The sequence below is a fragment of the Sebastes fasciatus genome, chromosome 2 (assembly GCF_043250625.1).
Source record: "Sebastes fasciatus isolate fSebFas1 chromosome 2, fSebFas1.pri, whole genome shotgun sequence".
In the NCBI taxonomy this organism is placed as follows: domain Eukaryota; kingdom Metazoa; phylum Chordata; class Actinopteri; order Perciformes; family Sebastidae; genus Sebastes; species Sebastes fasciatus.
The window spans coordinates 19,916,924-19,938,849 of NC_133796.1; the positions used below are offsets into that span (position 1 = coordinate 19,916,924).

At 40.4% G+C, this 21,926-nt stretch overlaps 1 protein-coding gene across 3 annotated transcripts in view; it reads left to right on the top strand.

Moving 5' to 3' along the window:
- Positions 1-21,926, top strand: part of LOC141754265 (CUB and sushi domain-containing protein 1) — a 467,652-nt gene that overhangs the window by 424,017 nt on the left and 21,709 nt on the right. For all 3 annotated transcript variants that reach the window (XM_074613208.1, XM_074613217.1, XM_074613228.1), the window contains 9 exons: positions 153-350; positions 1,828-2,001; positions 4,324-4,497; positions 4,803-4,976; positions 7,232-7,420; positions 9,914-10,090; positions 12,519-12,704; positions 16,756-16,932; positions 17,543-17,722. In XM_074613208.1, the coding sequence (XP_074469309.1) occupies positions 153-350; positions 1,828-2,001; positions 4,324-4,497; positions 4,803-4,976; positions 7,232-7,420; positions 9,914-10,090; positions 12,519-12,704; positions 16,756-16,932; positions 17,543-17,722 (1,629 nt within the window). The remainder of the gene's footprint in view (positions 1-152; positions 351-1,827; positions 2,002-4,323; positions 4,498-4,802; positions 4,977-7,231; positions 7,421-9,913; positions 10,091-12,518; positions 12,705-16,755; positions 16,933-17,542; positions 17,723-21,926) is intronic.

Genomic DNA, 21,926 nt, shown 5'->3' on the forward strand with positions numbered 1-21,926 from the left:
GATAGATTATTACGATTTATGTGTTATTTAGTGTTGACGTGTATGTTAACCATATGGAAGCAAATAGCTTATGATTGAGCACACAAATGAAGCTTGAAAACCATAATTGAATCTTTCATTTAATCGTAATTTCATTAACTTTTATTTTCCAGCGGTCCACTGCCCCAGCACTGAGGGCACCTTGTCAGATCACATGACCTCCCGCCTGCTCTCTGGTAGGCTGGGAGAGTTTGGTTCTATGGTGATGCTGGAATGCTCAACAGGGTTCTATCTGGGCGTTGGGCATCGGGCTCTTCGCTGCCTTGCCAACGGGACCTGGGAGGGGTCAGATGACCTAGCCACATGCAAGAGTAAGTACTGATATAATGTGAACACCATTGTGACTATCCTGTGCTAAAGAAATCTCAACTGCTACTGTCAAATCATCTGACCTCTTGCCCTCTGAGCAAGACAATAAAACTCCACTGTGATATTATGTTTTGTTCACCTCCCCCGACACTCTGGATGACATATAACTATTTATGAGTCTACGCAGACCTACAGCCTAGGATTTTATTATAAGAGATTAATTTGAAACTGTGTTGATACAAATATATTCACATACCTGTATATGAAATGCTTCACAGTCATTTGTACTCTGCACTGCACAGACTTCTCATGTGATGTTAGTTACTGATATCAAAACATTCCTTGGATGGGGAAGAGAAACCATATAAATGAAGGGTTAAAAAAGAAACCTCATTCATTCACACAGACACACACACACATACAGCAGACACACCTGCATGAGCAGGGAACACTAAAAGATTATCAAAAGAATAAAACATCATTGCATTTGCTGCCACAACCTGTCACGAATGAGTTATCAAAACAGCGTTACAAGCAAAACAGTTAAGGAAAAGTCAGAGAAATTTATTCCTCTGTGTGCCAAGAAAGCGTGAGCTGTTTTTGGTTTGAGTGGAAGCATGGCAGTGTATAATACCGGCCGCCACAGGTCTCAGTTTGATGGTAGGAAAGGGACAGCTTGAGAGGAAGTTACTTTCTGTGTGAGTGTGTGTGTTTATCCATTCCTCTTACTACTTATTTTTTAAATGAGTTACCAGGGGTATCTTTACCACTGCACATTGGGACTGTGATAACTATTTTAAACAGAACGCAGCCGGTGCTTCCTAAATGTGGTGTATATCTGAGCAATAGTGGAAGATTGTTTTTTCAAATAGGGTGTTACTTTGCGATGTGCCTTTGCTGCTTTTTCATGAAGGGAAGTTATAAGAGAGCATTGTGACTTTGAAAACTTTCCAATGGGCTACAAAATTTCTTAGCATTGCATAATATATGACGTGCCAATGAAAAAGTGAAATGGGTATGTAGCAAAAAAAAAAAAAAGATTAAAAATTGAAATCTATCATACCAGTGGTTTTCAAACTTTATTGTGCTACATTTTCGTTTATATCTTAATTTTTTTATGATCCAGTATTTGAGTTGACCTACCTAACACTGCACAAGCTCTGAGGGATTTAACAATGTAACAGAAATCTATTCTTCAAGTTGGCCAGTGGTTTCAAAACAGTGTCTCTGAGGATATTAAGGAAAAGAAAAGATCTTAAATCTTCTGACCTAAATCTAATTCAGCCAGGTATCGCATAGGACAACTAAATTTACAGTTTTTATATTTAGGATGACTTATAGTGTCATCTTACCTACATTAACACTATGACACCCTTTTTTTGAAAACACAGAAATATAACGATACCAGTTACCCCCTAATGTTATGTAATATGTCTTTCTGTAACAACATGATCTTATCATATTTATTTTATTATTTAGTTATCTCCTGTGGGGATCTTCCTTCTCCACCCTTTGGGACCAAACTGGGGACGTTGACGACATTTGGAGCAACTGCAATCTTTATGTGCAACCATGGTTACACGCTGGTGGGGTCACATGTCAGAGAGTGCGGTGCTAACGGTCTGTGGAATGGTGCAGAGACAAGGTGTCTAGGTAAGGTCCATTAAATGTGATAGGATTTACACTGTGTCGTGGTCTGTCCCTAGGACACTTTGGTTTAAAAATTAACAATCTGATCAATAATGAAAGTAAATTCAGCAGGTTAAATGGTGGGAATCATTAAAAATAGAAGAGAGGGAACGTTTATTGAGAATGATCATATTTGTACACATTTCTGTATAAAATCCAATCTGATCAGTGCTTCCTATCACCAGTCAGACCGGCTGTATTTTCAATCCTATACAATATAGCAGCCAAGACCAAGACAGTGTAATGCCAGTTTAGAGGAAAATATGTTCAATATATATATATATAAATATATATATATATATATATATATTTATATATATATATATATATATATATATATTTATATATATATATATATATATATATATATAAAGGTACATAATGTGATGAGAATCTTTCTATTTGTCTGCAGTAAGCAGTTCTATCACTATATCTTGCACAACTTGTGTAGAGAGGTCTACGCTGTGTGTAGGATTTGTGTCAAGGACGTTTTGTAAAGACTTAATTTCTAATGCAAATGTATGAGCATATCATTTTTACACCCAAGCTTTATTAATAGGTGGGATTGCTACAGGTGTCTTGGTAAGGTCTATGGAAATTACACCGGCAAAAAGTAAGATAAACTATGCACATGCCTCAGTAACTCAAATGATCTACTACTACTGAGACATTTTATTACTGAATACATTAAGGGCTTGATTTAGACCTTCCGTAAGCACTGACCAGAGATGATTAATCCTGATTTTAAATACTGTACACACTCTACTCCACTGATTCAGCCTTGGAGTTACATGCCTGAATAAGAAGCGTCATGCAGGATGCATTTTTTATGCGATGAATGTATTAATCAATTCCACCCTCACATTATTAATCTGAGATTTTGATGCTAACAAGGGCAGGAAAAAATATACCTGATGAAAAAAGAGTTTAAATTTAACTAAATCACAATTTAATCACTTCTACAAATGTGGATTTTATGTGGTTAAAAACCAGTAAGCTGCATTTGTCAAGACAGGCTGCATATGCGCTGGGTTGGGATTGAAAAATGATTATAAATATAAATAATTATAGAATTAATAGTAATAGGTAATGATAAAATGTTCTGATTTTCATCCAACCTAAAGTGGCCAACCTTGATGGTGTGGCTGTAATTAAGATTTGTGAAGTCCTTTCCTATGAGGTCTTGTATTTTTATATAAAAAAATATATGCTTAGGGCTCCTATTATTTTCATGCTGACATAAAAAAATCACAAATGTTTTCTAATGAATAGATCATAATTATGCTCAATTATTTTCACAAGGGAACACTTGTGTTATGAGAACCACAATCCTCTTATGGAATTTATAATCCATTGAAGAATTGTGTCTCTTTAAAGTAAACAAAACATCTGCTCCTCACAATTAGGAAAGGCTGTAATTGGCAGTATGTAACGTGCAGCATTTTACACATTCCTGTGTGTATTCAGGAGGCACAAATATTGATGACACAATTAATCACAATTTGCTTCAGAAGAACCCTCAAACATTTTTATTGCTCTAAACAGTTTTGGTATTCATGATAAAAACATGTTTATATCCTAGTGGTTTTATAAAATCAGACATCTGGGACAGCGATTTTGAGAAGATGTTGTTTAGAAAAGTGGGATAAATATCTGCATTACATCATCAGTAATCTCCAATGAGTTTTTGCAAAAAAAAAAGATCAATGTTCTAGAGGCCTGTTTTCAAAGTATTAATCATATTTTGAGAAAGTGTTTTATGTGTAAAGCATTTGAGAAATAAACTATATTAAATGCCCAATATATCAAAGTAGTAAGCAAGTAAGTAATAAGTACAGGGCCTCAGTCATTGACTTCATGAGGCACAGAAACATGAAGCGAGGATTGACTCGGGTGATTGGTTTCTTAATAGTTGAAATGGTATTGAATACTATTCAGTGATTCTCCACACCTAAGCTCTCAAGATGTGTCCTGCAATTCATGTGCTTAAGTTCTAAGAAACCATGAAAGAATGTGGTACTTTGATACCACTTAGAGCACGCAGAGGAATTGTGTCAATGTGCTGATTTTAATAGACCTTTAGTGGAAGTATTGAGACAGCTCCTATACATTGTTTGGCAGTCTAACTGTCTAACTGTCTAACTTTGGCAGTCTAATAATAGGTGTTTTAAGGTCGTAACTATGAGAACATTGAACTAGCACTGATTTAAAGCCCATAGATGGGGAAAGTGACTTTAAGTTGTTTTTCATTATACTGCATTAATCTCTATCATTTTGTCTCCACAGCTGGCCACTGTGACTCTCCAGATCCCATAGTCAATGGGCACATTAGTGGAGATGGCTCTAGTTACCGTGACACTGTGGTGTACCAGTGCATGTTAGGATATCGTCTAATCGGCACATCAGTCAGGATCTGTCAGCAAGACCATCGGTGGTCTGGAACAACACCCGTTTGCGTCCGTAAGTTCTTTATGATACCAAAACCATTGTAGTGCATCTGTATTGTATGATGATTCATTGCTCTTTCAGTTGATGTGAAAAGCTAAAGTGATTTTCCTATATATAGTAAATCCATTACACACAAGAGTCTGAAAAGAAATGCCACATTTTAGGCCTTTCTGGGTTGAAATTGTTCCTTCAATGACTATCTCTGCTGCATCTGTGTGTCTCAACAGAAACCGAAAAAGTCGAAAATAGCACAATGCTGCCCGTAATGCTTTTTCCACACCTCAAATTTCTCATCATACTTCTCTCTACTCCCTCAGCGATCACATGTGGTCACCCCGGCAACCCAGGCAATGGGCGGACCAATGGCAGCGAGTTCAACCTCAATGATGTTGTCAACTTCACCTGTAACAGAGGTTACATCCTCAGTGGGAATGCTCGTGCTCAGTGCCGACTCAACGGACAGTGGAGCAGCCCCCTGCCTGTCTGCAAAGGTCACAAACACGTATATAGTTACAGATTTATACACATGTACATCCCTGTAAATGCTTTAGTTGAATCAGATTAATATGCATACAAGAAAGATGGTGTTGGTTTTCTTCAGTTTAACTTCTGGTATGTGTTAAGAACTAGAAAAAGTATTTGTGCACACTGTGCACACATGCTTTACAGTATCATTGTGGTGGATGACTGTAGTGGACGTTTCCGGTGCCTTCACCTTTGTTTTCACTTACAAATTAATTGTAAAACATAGTTTTACTGATGTTTCCACCTCCTCAGATCCAAGCAGCTGGCGAGTAAAATGTCATCATAAAACCTTAAAACCGTGCATTTTAGATGGTCAGCATGTATTCAGTATGTGTTGGCCTGATTTGCTTCTAGCTACAGTATGTCAACTGGAACATTTTTGGCCAAATCTGCTGCCAGCAGACTGTAAAATTGAGAACTGAATAATTGTAGCGTAAACACACACTTAACATTAAGCTGTATTCAGCCACAATCAGTGTGGTGTGTCTCTAAATAGACTAACAAATTCATACGTGCGCACACACAGCTGGGTACATGTCCAGAGACACGTTCTTCTACTCTGCTAACCATGCGTAGTCGTTACACTACAAGCCTCCCCAGACCTCCAGTAGTGTAACAGTTATATACTAAAGCACGCACACACCGGCATTCTGCACAGCCAGGAGAGCAGATCGATTTCAACGTAGTTGTTCACATGGGTTTTCCATTGAGGGGATTCATCCTCGCTTGCTTGCTCTCTCCATCTCCCTCACTTTTTCTGCTTTATCCCTCTCTCCCGCTCTCTCCCTCCCAGCAGCAGCTGTCAATTATGAGTCTGAAACTTTCTTTGTTCCCATAGGGTGCCAGACACACACACATACACACACACACACACATATCCATGTCCCCCATGGACTTGAATTTGAGTGAATGTCAGTCTCCCCGGTGACATGTGGAAAATAAAACTGCACTCTTATTGGACTGGCATCCACCCAGAGAGCAGAGCAGAGTAGAAAGGACCAGAGGAGAGAACAAAGAACTCCAGAAAACAGAGCGTGGTATGACAAAAGAGCAGTTTAGAGAAGACCGGAACAGAGCAACAAAGATAATCTGAATTTGTAACACTGTTATTCAGGGTTTAGTATCCTAAAAGTACCCAAATATGTCCTGTTTTCTGGTGGTTGTTCTGTAAAATTTCAGCCACATCATGTTCAGAGTTGGTTCATTTAGCTGTGCCCGAAATCACTTCCTATTCACTGAATAGCGCACTAAATTTACTGTCCACAGTTTTATTTTAGTGCTCTGAGTGTGCCCTTCTGAGTGTGAAATGTATGCACTATTTATTACACGGCTTTGCTGAATACTCTATTCTGCGGCGTTCTACGGTCTGTTATTGCTTTATAGCAGACCGTTACTATGTATAACAGACCATTGTTAACAACGCAGTTCTGATCTCGGACTCTGTAGGACCATTTTGGTGTCAAATTATTGATTTATTAAGTAAGTAGCTGTGTAATAAGCAGGATAATTAACATGAAATAAACCCCTTCAGGGCGATGCAGGACCCCGATGCAAACCTGTCAGGGTTTATTTCACAACAATGACCGGTTCACTGTACAATACTCCTTACATAGTTACCTAAAAAATTCCCACAATGGAATGATTAAATAGCATCCATGGTATATCTAATACTTTTCACTATTAATCCGACAATGCAGGGATGATATAAAAGGCTGATGATTAATGAGAGTCCAAAATCGCAATTTACTGCTCGCTTTAAATTAAACTGTTGCCTGTCTATTATAAAGGGAGTAGTGAATGCCGGTGTTACTTAATATCCGAATGATAGTTATTCCAAATTAAGGAAGATTTTTGAAGTGTTTGACTCTTCTCTTCTCTTCTCTTCTCTTCTCTTCTCTTCTCTTCTCTTCTCTTCAGTACTGTAGTATTTGATTACTAGTTGTCTTTGTACAATCTGCTATATATCCATCTATATCCATGTGAATCGTCACATCATAACAGAAGTTATCTCAAGACGCTTTTCATATAGAGCAGGTCTAGACCGTACTCTGTAATGTAGAGACCCAACAACAGATCCCCAATGAGCATGTATTCTTATGCGACAGTGACAAGAAGGTCTCTCATGCGAAACAAAATCTTAATCTCAATGAGACTGCCTGATTAAATAAAGATTAAATAAATCTAAATAGATCCTAACTGTGTCTTCTGCTCTCTTTTACAGTGGTAAACTGTTCTGACCCCGGCCATGTGGAGAATGGTGTGCGCCAGTCTGGCCTACGTTACCCAGAAGTCTTCAGCTACGGTGTAACTGTGTCAATCCACTGTAAACGAGGCTTCTACCTCCTGGGTTCTGCGCTCCTCACATGCCAGCATGATGGACGGTGGGACCGACCAATCCCACGCTGCCTAGGTATGGATGGACAAATACAGACAGTTTAAGAATTATTTGAATTGAGAGAAAAAGTGTCAAAATAAGTTTAGGAGACAAATGAGACAGAACGAACAATAGATTGACATGTATAGGCCTATAATGAAAAGGTTTGTCCTATTGCGAACAGGTTACAGCTTTTGGGAATTCTGCAAAAAACAATGTCTGCAAAAGTTTGTCATGCTGAACACAGGGAGTCTTGGGCAGGTGGTTTTCTATTTATTTTTCTTTATATTTGTCAGGAAAAGCCATTTGAGGAGTGAAATGGCTTGGAGAGCCACTGGGAGGAAGATGAGGAGCGAATGAGAAACTGAGAGAATAAGAGAGGGTTCAAGGGAGAAAATGGGAGGGAAGTAATCATAAAAAGAGGGCAAGAGTATGAAAGAAAGAGGCTTAAAGGTTTGAGCGAGTGTGTGTGTGTACAGAAAAAATGTAAGCATGTGTCTCTTAGGGCAATAGGCATTCTTGTCAGAGAGCTACCATGGGCGATGGAAACATAGAGATTAAAGTGGAGAGCGATAGAGAGAAGGAGGCTGATTCAGAGATGGAGAGAGAAGCACAGAGAGGCGAACGAGGACACAGTAACAGAGAGGTAGAGATGAGGAACTAGACAGAGAGGGAGAGAGGGGCAGACACTGGTGAGACGCCGGTGTCTGTTCATCGAGCATTACATTGGAGAAACAAGGTCTTATCGGAAAATTGGGGGGAGAGGGATGATGACTGAGGGCAAGGAGAGGATGGAGTTATACAATTTGGGGTAAGGGGAGATATCGGAGGACCAGTCATTTGGCAGAAATAGAAAATCAAGAGCAGTTTCATATCTGTGTCCTCCAGAAACGTGTGCTCTGTAAAACGTAGATTTTTCCTAAATTGAAGAAAAAAAATAGAAGATCTTTTCACTGATGTCCATTGCTTTTACTCTGTTGAACGGTTTCTACTAGTTTTTCTACACAGAGGAGAGGGCGAGAGACTCTTATGTTTTCTAAAGTGAATTTAATTTGAGATGAGTTTTTGGTTCTCTCTCAAGCTGTTCAATTAAACTCAGTAAACATACGTTTTACTGGCATGACTATATACTGTCATACAGTGCAAGCAAAGCAGTTTGGGGTTTAATCATGTGTGCACCTGTATGTACAAGTTATTTGATAAAATTACAAAAGGTGTGCAACTAATGGTTAAGGCGCATACCACATAACTGCAACGTCCTTGGTTTGATTCCAGCTGGGGGACTTTTGTTGTTGCACGTCTCTCTCCCATACTTGCCAACCTTGAGACCTCAAAAATAGGGAGTATTTCAAACCAAAGTGTCTCGGGGTCCTCCTGAAAAAAAATAGATTTTCAGAGACATTGTTTCCTGCATTCCGGTGACTTTTAAAGAATGAAAATAACAAAATAATTAGTACACTGCAACAGCATTTTTCTGTTAAAAAAGGCCTACTTTTAATTCTTAGGAAAGAAAACTGAATAATTCGCCCCTCTGGTGTGAACTTGCGTGAATCTCTGGTATAGCAATTGTTATTCTTTCATTCATTTTTGCCCCTGCTTGTCTCAGTACTCTCTAGCTCTCACTGACTGAAGGTCCTTTCAACGCCATTGCGCTCTGAAACCCATTATTTCCAATGGCTTGCAATAAGCCACAGCGGCTTTACGCTACGTTGCGCAAAGTCCAACTTTGGACGCTGTGATGTGCGGCGAGCGCAGCTCAAACCGTGTTGTGTCACAAGCGGTCAGAAGCAGCTCTCTTCCGCTGTGAAACGACATATAGGTGTAGCTCTATTGTTGTCCGGGTGGAAACAGTAGGGCTTATACACATGGTACAGTGCCAGAAACAGGTTGAGATAATGAGAAGGAAAAATGCCATAAATCGGGAGAAATACGGGAGAATTATGACCCCGGCATGAAACCGGGAGAATACCATGTATGCTCTCTCCCCCCACTTTTACTGTCTCTACATCAAATAAAGGCAAAAATGCCAAAAGAAAAAGGATAAAAACAGGTAAGCAAAGGAAACCTACTGTGTAATATTCAAGTTGATAACAGATTTGTAAAACAAATGTCTTGTAAATTATTATCTAAAAGATCACAAGTTTTTAAAACTCGGATATAAAAAGATAAGAAGAAAATTTAAGATTAAAAAAAAAATGTTTTGTTTTTTTTCCCCCACACTTAATGAATATTTTATCTGCTTATCTGTGTATTTTGGACAGTAAATTACAAATTGAATTTCGTCTTTGATGTGGTGCACACGACCCTCTTTCTTTCTCTATTTTCTGTGTGTGTACTTTGACACAAACACACACAAAGACACTTGTTATTCAACCCCCTCCCTTGCTGTCACCCTCTCCCTGTAGCTGTCTCCTGCAATGACCCAGCTGCACCATCTAATGCAGTAGTATCCGGAATCTATAGTTGGATGCAGTCCCACACACACACACACTTAACACCCTCTCTTTCAATCTCTCACTGTCTCCGTAGCCATTTCCTGTGGTGACCCGGGCGTGCCCCCTAATGCGGTAGTAACTGGAATCCACAGTTGGACGTACAGTTCAGTGCTGCAGTACTCCTGTCTGCCTGGAGGGGTGCTGGTGGGCAACGGTACTCGCCACTGTCAGGAGGATGCCACGTGGAGCGGCGCGCCACCATACTGCACTGGTAAAGGCACACTGACTGAAGCATGCCTAGTGGTTTTCAGCTGGTAGAATAGCAGACCGTAGATTGTAATGCATTTTCATACAGGCTGTTCAAAACAGGAGGCGTGCTTGCTGTGTTTTTAAATCTAAAGCAATAATCCAGCATCTATATTGAGACTGCCAACAGGGAAATGTGTGTCATGAGATTACAATAAATGCTTTTTGATGAAGTTGGTGCAAAAAACAAATACGCATAGCTACTATATGTGTATATTTATAAATCTCCTCCAGCCATCAAAACAATTGCCAGAGTAAGCTTACCAGTAGCTACTATATATAGAACAGGCCAAATACAAATAAAAGCTACAACAAAAATGCATTGCTTGAAATAAAAACTCTTAGTTAGTGAGCAAGAAAGTGTGTTGCTGCTCCAGCAGACACTAACTAGAACTGACAGGTAGATATGATTGACAGTCCCTGTGTTTAAGATTCCCATTTACATTTCAGCACCCGTTTCTTCAACTGAATTTGCTTTTGATGTTAGATCAGTGGGTATGATGTACTGTATTCATGGCAGTGGTAGACTGTTAACTAGGCCACTACATTCTATAGCTGAAGGTTTTTCTTCACAACGGTATCACAATAAAATGACACTGAGGTCTAAATCTAGCCTCACGAGCATGTGTTACAGGGCTAGACTTTGCGGTTTCCACAATTCCATATATAAGTAAATAACATAACATACCAGAAAATACATTATAATTGTAAATCAGCTAAACCATTTACTGACAAACTGTAGCAAGCTGTTTATAGCTTAGATTATAATTACCAAGTGGAAAATGAAAGCAACGTGGAAATGCCAAAAACTGCAGTTCCTCAAATTGTCACTTGCAACTCACAAAAGCAAGTCAATCCCCATAGACCTCCATGTTAAAATGCCCAACTTTACAGCAGAAATAAGCATGTTTACAGCCTCGTACAAAAAATGGTTTTGGTCTCTATAACTAATTTCCCCGTTCATAACAACTGTACAGGGGGTTATACAACTCACCCGTTTAAATTATATTAAGGCTTAAAGTAAGGCATAATTAAGGACGTGGCCGCTTTGAGTGACAGGTGGGTGCCGTCTCAGGACGCTAGCTGTCTGCTCTGCTGCGTCACCCGGCCCGCCTCAGCTCCACCGACGATCCACCTCTTTGCCCATGTTTGGATCAGCCAGGAGTTAGGCTGTGTTATCACTGCCAAGATGGTGACTGCCGGAGACACCCACTTTGAGCTTCACAACGGCTTTCCAGAAACCTACGGGTGATGTCACAGAGACTACGTCCATATTTTATACAGTCTATGATAATTCCTTGCCTTCTAGCTTACTGATAACTAGCCACTCTGCGACCATGCTGCCCTTCTTTGCACATGGCTCCTCTTTGCTCCGCAAAAAAATAAAATCTGTCCCACCTACATGAGGGAGAAAGCATTTCAGCTTTTTTTAATTTGCTTGCTAGTGCTTTCTTGAGAAAGTAGTACATGTCATTATTATTATCAAAGCAATCAATTCTTTTACAAAAACAGAGAAATGGACATAATGTGTTAGTAGAATAAACTGAGGGCCTACTATAAGTAACCTGGCTCGAGCTGCATGTGTAAGAAACGGGCAGGGGAAATGATGTGGAAGAGGCCTTGTTCACTTCTCAGCTTGTAAATGCTGCTCTACAGTAGGCTTACGCAGAACTACAACACTACAACACTACAAATGATCGTTTTCCAAACTCAGCATCAACTGTCTCAATAGCTGAAATGCAATAGCTTTACTCTGCTGGCGACAAAAAAAGAGCGCTCAGCAGGACAGAATCCATCCTGCAGCTGAAGACCTCATTGAGATGCAAGGCGCTGCATTTGGAGCTGTACCCTGTTAAACTCACAAATCCCCACCGATGGAATTTAAGCTGCTAAAATTGTGACACGCTCAGTGCTTTTAATGCTAGAACAATTTGGTATAGCCGAAATGCAAAGTTCAGCTCTACAGGGTTTGCGTGTGGGGGGTATGTGCGTGTACTGTACAGTATGTGTGTGTCACTGTATATGAAAGACTGAGTAGGCGGAATAGTCGTGCATTTTCTGCAACAGAGGTTATGAGATGACTAACATCACAAATGCTTTTTAGTTGATGTCGTTGACCTGTAGTGTGTATGCACGCCTATACTTATAGACAACCTTTTAGCTCTGTGTTTTACCATTTACCTACATAAAATCACTAAAACGTATCAGCAGACTAATGGACATCACTTGAATGCAGCTGTGGTTTCACATTAACTGTATCAAGTGTATTTGGATTTTCTATGTGTTTACATGTGTTTCTATGTTTGGGTCTCATCAGTTCAGGACTGTGTGGACGTGTCTGGCTGTTGGTGGGTGTTTGGTACATTAACCTAATGTCTCTTTCCTCTCTGTAGGTGTAAGTCCAGGAATCTGTGGAGACCCAGGGATGCCTCCCCACGGTGTCCGTCTGGGAGGGGAAGAATTTAAAACCAAGAGCCTGCTGCGTTTCAGCTGCGAGGCAGGATACAGTCTGATTGGCTCAGCCGAGAGGACCTGCCTTCACAACGGCACCTGGAGCGGCACACAGGCCGTCTGTCAAGGTGGGTGAACATGGCAACGACTTTACGTGACTTATGAGTCTACGTGAAAATTTGACTGTACTGAAAGATGGAATAAAAGTCATTAGACACCTACACTGCAACTCACACTTACAACCGCAAACAAAACACCTTTATGTTTCAGAGATAACACTTTTAATTCTAATTGGTTCTATAGAATTGAATATCTTGAATTTCTCCTAAAGTCAAAATAGATATGTATGGTCTTTCGTACACAATATTCTTTTTATATACACCCTTTATTGACCCTGTTTTATAGTAAAAGAAACTGCTGCTTGCTTTATACAAGGGTCTTAGATTTGACAACATTTCATATGCTGTCTCATTTGAGGTTACCTTTGGGTCCCAACCCAGATTCTATGAAACATTGCTATAAAAATAAACATTGCTGTAAAATGAAGCACTGCAGATTTGATATAAACCCACAGTGTATTTGTGGCATATGTACTTAATTATTCAGCATTTTATGTGAAAATAAATCAGCCTCCAAAGTTAAACAGCTTAATCCTGGCTTTAAAGAATACAATAGCATCAGGCTACTTGGCATGCTGGTGACGATAAGCAAACGTAGCATACGGTAATCCATTACAAACATAGTTTAAATCACATTACATACATTGTACATTATATGTATTTTGTAAGCAAAGCTTACACATTGCTATTACAGTACATGCATGCATATAGATGGATGTAATTCATAGTTAAATGTGTCCTATGTACAGTATATGTTTTCTTAAGATGGTTTTTCATCTAATCGCTGCAGTCTGTAATTCACTGCCACACAACACAAAAACATTTACAGTGCCCTTTTACCATATATGTATTTCAACAGGAAAAGGTCACATAATGTAAGAGATTAATGGAAGTAGCAGTTTGTAGAAAAAAAAATATGAAGATTCAAGTTTATGTGTGTGTGCATGTTTGTATCTGTGTGGCCCAGATACAAAAGATTGAAGTGTGTCACTCCGAACTGACTGAGCTGGATCTTCCACAGCGCTGCGGTAATAAAGTGCGTCCTATACAACAGCAGTTTTCAAAGACACTCTTTAAACCCATGGGGGTTTAGGGGAAATTAAAGTGGGTCCCCATAGTGTTGTAGAGACACTGGAATCCTAAGCTGCTGCCTGTGTTACCTTCCCTATTCCCAGCTATGTTGGAGAGGCTGAATAAAGCACTGCTGACATTAACTTCATTGTACTATGACGCAGATTTTAGATTCAGTTAGATAGATGGGCTGTTCTAAGCGTAATTTAAGTGGATAGGAGTGGAAGAGTGAGTCATATGTTTCAGTGTTTTCTTCTATATTATTGTGCGGCTGTGACTCAAAACACCACCAGTATTCTGCATAAAGGTCACACTGACTTAAATGAGAAATCAGTAATAGATCTACTCTATTCACATAAATACATGTATTTGGCTGCTAAATTGCATCTTTTGTTTGAACCGTTTTATACCAAAATGCCATATAATTTGTTAAATAATTTTAATCTGCTGATTCACGTTATCGTCACGTCAAGTAATGCCAGTCTTAAAGGGCTAGTTTGGGTGTTTTGAGGTGGGTATGTATGAGGTACTTATCCAGAGTCAGTGTATGAACCTATAGTAGATGCCCCCAGCTTGGAGAAATCGATAGGAGTACTGGCACGGGAGCAAAGCAATACAGTGCTGTGGACAGGGCCAGCAGCAAGATGTATGTTAGACACCCTAAAAGAAAGGCCCACCTAAAAAAATGTATACCCGTTTAAGTGTACGTTATATTTATATTCCTCGATGGCAAACTGAACTGAAAGTGAGGACAACGGTGTCTGCCGGCTTTGAAGAGAGCATAGATAAGTTTCACTTTCAGTTCAGTTCCCCGTCGGAAAGGGCTGTCTGACGGCAAGATGAAGCGGTGAATATATTCAAATTCATAATGTTGGTGCCAGCCGCATCCACGGCAGTACATTGCTTTGCTCCTATGTTGGTACTATGTGTCAGGGTGCGCTGACCGTCATCTACTGTAAGTAAAACACTGACTGTGGATAAGTACCTCATACAACCCCACATCAAAATACCCGAACTATCCCTTTATAAACGCTACTACTTAGAAACTGTTTTCGAAAAATCTCTCAGAATGTTAATAGAAACCCATAATGTGATTTTTCTTCATGCCAGTAATCAATATTTTCAGATGGTATCTCATTCAAAGCTATTAAACAGTTTTCCAACTTTGTTTGGATTTGAGGCTGTATGACAATGAGATATTGATTTTTTTTCCCTCTATTTGGAGCCTCTGTTTGCCTACATGTACTTAATCACTAACATCAAACTGTAGCCCTCTAGTCTTACCTTAGAGGTGTGTGTCTCTGTTGCGTGTGCGCCAGCGTTGTGTTTGCGCAACACTGATTATTTATGTCTGTCTACAGTTGTTTTTCATTAAGCTAATAGTGGTTAAAAGCTGATTCAGAAAGGATGAGACATCTATCACTGAGACACAAACACAAAGAAATCCATACACACACACACACACACACACACAGAGACTGTTGCTCGCAGCACGTATATACTGATAACACTCACAGACACAAACAGTAAGCTGCCGCAGACACACGCACACACGTGATGTGCTCCACCTACACACTCTGTCACACACACGCTCTTGGACAGGGCTTTTAAGGGCTCTAACTAATGAATCCCATCAATGGGTGTTTGATTGTTAAAGGCTGTCAGTTGTCATGATCTTATTAGTGAAATGTGCTGTGGTTGGTTGCTAATTCCTGTCTCTTTTGTGAATGTGCTGCACCAGCAAACTTGAGATCGATGGATCACTAGTTTAGACTAGAGACTTAGTCCTTCACCATTTGCATTCTTCTGTCCTCCAAGACAGCTTTGTCTTACAATCTAGCAGACCAGCAGTGGTTCAAAAACAAAGACGGCTAAGGATGTCTTTGATTTGCCAAGGAAAACCTGTTACTACGTCTTGTCCCACAAGAACTAGAGATGTGCATTCCAAGCAAAAATACTATTCGGAAATCACTGTGAACACATTTTACCGGTAGTAACGTTACTACCAGCACTTGCGACGGTTAAAACAAGGGAAAATATATATATTTTTTTAAAATAGGACAAATAGTCACATAAACTAGTCGATTTTTTATAATTTAACAACTATTCGAAAAATTGAAAATCCTAACCCATCCCTAACAAGAACAAAAGGGAAGCCCTAAGATTCACTGTGAGAACAACACATTGTATAGGTCATGACGATCTTATTTAAAACACTGTCATGGCTCAACAATAAGGATTACCTGCTTGCCTGGGACAAGTAAAATGCCACGTTGGGCGGAGTAAATCTAGCAACTCAAAAAATAATCAGACCGGAGCTGATGATGGAAGTAGCTAAGGAGTGAGCCATCTTCCTTCTCATCTCTGATGAGAGTTGAACATGCACACTACCGATCGGGCACTCATGAGAAAATGGCGGCAGGTAAAAAAACTAAATTTCTGAGCAGAAGCATGAAACGAGCATTTCAATTATCCTGGGAACAGGAGTTTGTTGGGTGGCGTTAGAGGATGTGTGCAAAAGATTAATTTACTTGAATAAAGATGACAAGACATTGGCAATTAACTTTGGTCTTCGTTGTTGTTTGATAACCGTTAATAAATAAAACAATTTGTATAGGGGCAAGTCAAAATTTACTTGCAAGTGGATTTCTTACCCTAAACATTAACATTGAACCCTGACTGTCGCACACATATTTGCAGACCTCATGTTTGTAGATGTATCACCAGCCTCTTGCCAGCCTATAGCACACACCACTGGAATACTGCACAGCTGCCATTCAGAGCTGGGAATCAATCCAACAACCTTTAGTTATTAATCAGCCTCACTACCTCAAGGACATATTTTATGTTATCTCTCGCTGACTCCAGTGATACGCTCATCATTGCAGCCTACAGCTGAACAGCCTTGAGTGACGGGGAGACAACATTTGTCACACTGATACTATCACTATGATTAATCACCGCTGTTTAATATTTCCTCAATTCTCAGCTGTATCCTGTGGTAACCCTGGCACCCCGGCACACGGCAGAATTGTCTTCAGTGATGGCATCACCTTCGGCAGCTCGGTGGCTTATGCGTGCTGGGACGGCTTCAAAACATCAGGCCTGACCAACAGACACTGCACAACAAATGGGACGTGGACAGGACAACCCCCAGACTGCACTGGTAGGATAGGTTTAATAAAAGTTCTTCTACTGTTACTATTGCTGTTGTTATTATTAGTGGTAACAGCAGGGGGTGTAGTCATTATTAGGAAAAATGTGCAACGGTCGAGCCAGCTTCATTAGCTATAGCAATACAAGTACTACTGCAAATGGTATCAGTGTTGGTGCTTGCATGGTGGTGTTTTTTAGTGATCCAGCAGTCGTATAAATTGTTCATGGACTGGGCAACCTGCTGCTGTGCAGGTACAGGCCTGTACATGGGTAAGGTTGTTATGTCTGAGATTTCTACTTGTATAGTTAAACAGAGCCAGACAAAGGTTTGGGGAAAAGGATGAAAAGAAGGTGGGATGTGCTTCAGGAAACTCAAGGAAAGCAGTCTGTGAGAGAGTTGAGTAGGAGGACAAGGTTAAGGGGCAGGCAAGTAAAAGCTTTTTTCCAGGCTATGCTAGAAAGCACAGTGAGTTATAGTAGTAGTAAAAAGATTATATAAGACTGATGTGTCCAAAAATGTTACTGGCCTTGTGCACTACTACACTACTGCAGGATTTCTGGAACAACTCTAAATACTGTGTTCATGACTTGTCCTGTGAAATTTCTCTCGCCTCCTTCAGCGATCACTTGCGGAGATCCGGGCCAAGTAGCCAATGGGATCTATCTAGGAAGAGAGTTTGCCTTCAACCACACGGTGACCTACCGCTGTAATCCGGGTAACCTGATGGATCCACGTGGACACAGCGTTCTGCGCTGCACTAAAGATGGAACCTGGAACCAAACCAAGCCCAGCTGTAAAGGTCAGAAGAAGTAGCACCCTAAATAACTGTTTCCAAAGTCATAATGGACAAGAACAGCAACTTTAGAGTTTATCTCTCTCTCCAGTACAGTATGTCAGGAAACACCAAATAGATTTGATTTATATTAGACAGAATTTTATGTTTTTTTACATAAACATATTTTGCATAAGCTTGCCTTAAATGTGGTTATTAGTATATATTATGAATAATATTTAATTTAGTTATTGTAAATACGTACAACAAAACAAGGTGGATATACGTATCAAAAATAAAAATGAATAATACACATTAAAATTAAGAACATACAAACAAATACATTAAAATACAAGCAAATGGTCATAGTATTTTTTTTCAAAATTGAAGACTCAGTAATTTGGTTATTAAAGAGTTTTGAACAAAATGTGTACTGATAGAGACATAGACACATAGGAAGCAGGTGTCGTGAAGATCCATCCCAGCGATGAGTCCGGGGCACGACGGGCAATGGCGAGGTTCTTGTAGCGGCGACTCCATCCATGGAGATGTAGCAGTCAGTGGGCAATCGCCGATCGCTGAAGAGAAAAGGATGCCAGGCACCGCGGGACGCCACCTTATAGACTGTGGAGACGCACGTATTCGGTTGGCACGTCCTGATTGGCCAGCTACGTTTATGCAAATCTCAGTGGGCAAATGCGTGTGTGTGATTGGAGGAGAGTATTACCCATAGAGTCCAGTAGAGGGCGGAGCCTGTGTGAGTTAGAACCGCCATATGAGTGCAGTGCAGAGCGACGGCGGTGGGGCACACACACTCGGCCTCACAGGCACTAACATGCACACGCGGCCGGACCGGCTACGTAAACAAAGCACAGAGAAGCTCAGATTACAACAGAGGGAGAGCAACTTCATTCTCTGCTCAGGTAGACATTACTTCTCTATGTCTTTACATAGAAAATAGTTATTTGCTGCTACATTAATGCTCTGAATATTGAATTTAGCACCTTTAAATAAGAACAATTATAGTACTTTAATGTGAGCTGGCACACTAAAATAACAGCTTGTGTCTTTAACAATACCTTAGAAAGAGGCCAAGGGAAGATTAACATTGCTCCTTACAATAACAGGATGTTAAATCAGGGTTTATATTCTGAAACCCTTCTTTCTTCACAAACACAAAGGGGAAAATAAAAAAGAATGCATTAAAATAGAATGAGTTTGAGTTTTACAACAGCCCGTATTTAGAGTTAAGACTATGATACTCAACAACAGTAACAGGGAATGTTTCCTGAGATCCTCCCTGCCGTTTCTTCCCACAAACAGAAAATCTCCTGCTGGCTCCTGCAGTTGCAGAGGCTTTGAACTGAGATGAAAAAACTGAGAAAGCCGGCAGAGAGGCTACTGAGAGGGAACCAGTGAGTGATGCAGAGAGAGGGAAGCCAGAGAAGAAAAAGATACTGTAGGTGGTAGAGAGTGAGACTGGGGCAGGAAGTTTAAAAGAGAAAATTAGAAGGAAAGAGGAAGAATGAGAAACAGTGGAGAGATACCGGTAGGAAGTACTCAATCTCTTTCTTTCTTTTTCCCCCCTTCTGTCTTTTTTTCTTTGCCCTCCTTTGCATCTCACTCTTCTCCTCCTCCTTAGGTTCTACTTCTTCTGTTCACATGTTTTTGTTCAACGCACCTGCTTCCATCCCCTCTGTTTTCTCCCACTTCAAACAATTCAAAAAGTCTTCATTTGATCCTGTTTTGGAACAACAGCTTCCTCCCACACAGACAAACATGCACACACACAGAAACGTATTGAATGAAGAAGGAGTTGTGAGCCATTAAAGTGTCACTTGACAGGCAGAATGAATCAAGTGAGGAAGAAGGAGAGATTGAGCAAGGGAAGTAATGAGGAGGAGGCATAGGGGAACGAGGGAAAGAAAGGAAGAGAGTAAAAGGGAGGGATGAAGAGGTGTAGTGGAAGAAAACATCAGATAACAAAGAGAGGAGACACAAAGAGAGAGTAACGCAGAGATTAAGAAAGAAAGAAAATGGGAGAGTCAAGTGGGTGAATGAAGAGGGGAAAAAGAGAGAATGTGATGAGCCATCAGTGGAGCTACAAGGGGAAAGCGACAGAGAAGTGAGTGAGAGAGGAAGCGACTGATGGGAGAAACAAAGAGAGGCAAATCAATACCTGCCCCAAACCTGTAAACACACAGTGAGAAAAGGGATTAAGCCCATAAAATGTGTTGGTTGGCTGAATTGCGCCAAGAGAGATATACCTAAAAGACAAAGGGAGGGCGGGAGGAGCAGTCATGGTGTGAGAGGGAGACCAAGAGAGCAATAGAAAGGGGTAAAAGAGGACTGGAGCTGGGACAGGAGGACGAGGAAGAAAGGTGCAGTGAGAAAGAGAAGAAGTGCTGGAGGGAGAGACTGAGGGGGGGGGGAGTAGGAAGACAGAAAAGGAGGCAGGGGACTAAAGTGTAAGAAAGAACAGAGTGTGGAGACGTGACAGGAAAGAAGAAAGGGTTCGGAGATGGAAAGGATTCAATGATCGCAGTGATGGAGTGAAATGCAGAGGTGCGTAAGCAAGCAGGGATGAGAGTTACTCCTCCAGACTCGTGAAGCCAACCTGGTCTATTCACAACAAAGGGGAGACACAAAGAGAACATAAAAGAGCTCAGAAACCTTCAATTGCAGTTTGTGCATCAAAGACCTGCAGAAATATTGTTTCTGGAACATTAACCGCTCAAGTCAATACGAGTGTTTTATTCTAGTTTTAGACAGCTGGAGTTTGATCCCTGACAACAAAGCTGTTTTTTAGAAAACACTCATTCAATTTTTAATTTGAATCCCCGTTAGCTCTCGGCTAGCCACCAGCAATTGTTCCTGGAGTCACACAACGGAAAGTGATGAACAGCACGCGTTAAAGTGGCAGTAGGCAGTATATTTTTGCCGTCATTGGGCAAAAATTCCATAATAACCTTTCAGTATGTTGTAATTCAAGTGTTCTGAGAGATAACTAGGCTTCTGCACCTCCTCATGGCTCTGTTTTCAGGTTTTAGAAAATCTAGCCCGTGACGGGAGACTTTGACCAATCACAGGCCACTTCATTGAGAGAGCGTTTCCTATTGGCTGTGCTCTGGTCATGTGACCAGAACTTGGCGTTCCTTCACCAGATTTCACAATGGCGGCGGCGTCACAAACTTTCTCATTTTACAGTTAACCGTGCACTACAAGATGATTCTGAAAACATTTGAGGCGAGAAATAGGCATTAATGTAACATGATATTGATTCATATTTGATCAGCGCGGCCTAGTTTGACCATTTGGTCGGAGTTCGCTAGTGATTGACAGCCGGCTCTCATAGACAGCAGCTGGAGAGCAGACCTCAGATCAGCTCTGACTGGTTGTTTTCTTCCGGAGGACACAGAGGCACATGATTTTTCTCAGGTTACCTGTTTCATGTACTACTGTCACGATATAGCGACCGTTTTATAAAAATAACTTTTTTAAATCACATTTGCTCCAATCTCGCCTACTTCAGCTTTAAGAAACTGGATTCGGCATTGTCTTGTGTGCAGGTGTGGAGATTTTTTTATGGGACTAACAGCAAGCCGAACACGTAGAGTGAAGAAAAACAACATGGGAAAATGAAACACTTTTTGTGAGCCTGGGAGGATGGCTTCGGGGAGATGCAAGGCTTCTCCAGGACACTATTGACATACAAAGACAGAATTAGTCAACTGATTAGTTTGCTGCGAGCACCCAGCAGTTGCCTAGAAACCGCAATGTTACAAACAAAAGATGTTTTTTGTAGATCAAAACAATTTTTTGTTAATTGCACTTCGGCAACCAAAAGACTGGTCAAAATGCAACAGAGAAACAGAAAAGAGACAAAATCAAGAATGGAGGGAGCAAAACAAAAAACAGAAATAGGGAATAGTCAAACATTGAGAGAAGGAAGATGTCCATATGGTGTGTATATTTAGTATTACTGTTGACGCAATACTTGTTATATTACTACATTCTGTCCATAAATTGATTTCAGCATGTGCTTATTGCTGCATCTACAGTATATATGTGTCTGCGTGTCTGTGTCTGTCTGCCTCTCTCCCTGTGTGTGTGTGTGTGTGTGTGTGCTTGTGTGCACTGTATATCATCATAGCTGAGTGAATGGAGCGTGAAACCATCTGTCTCCTGGTTAGATGAGAATTACACTGACTTTATTAGATGTTTGAAACCA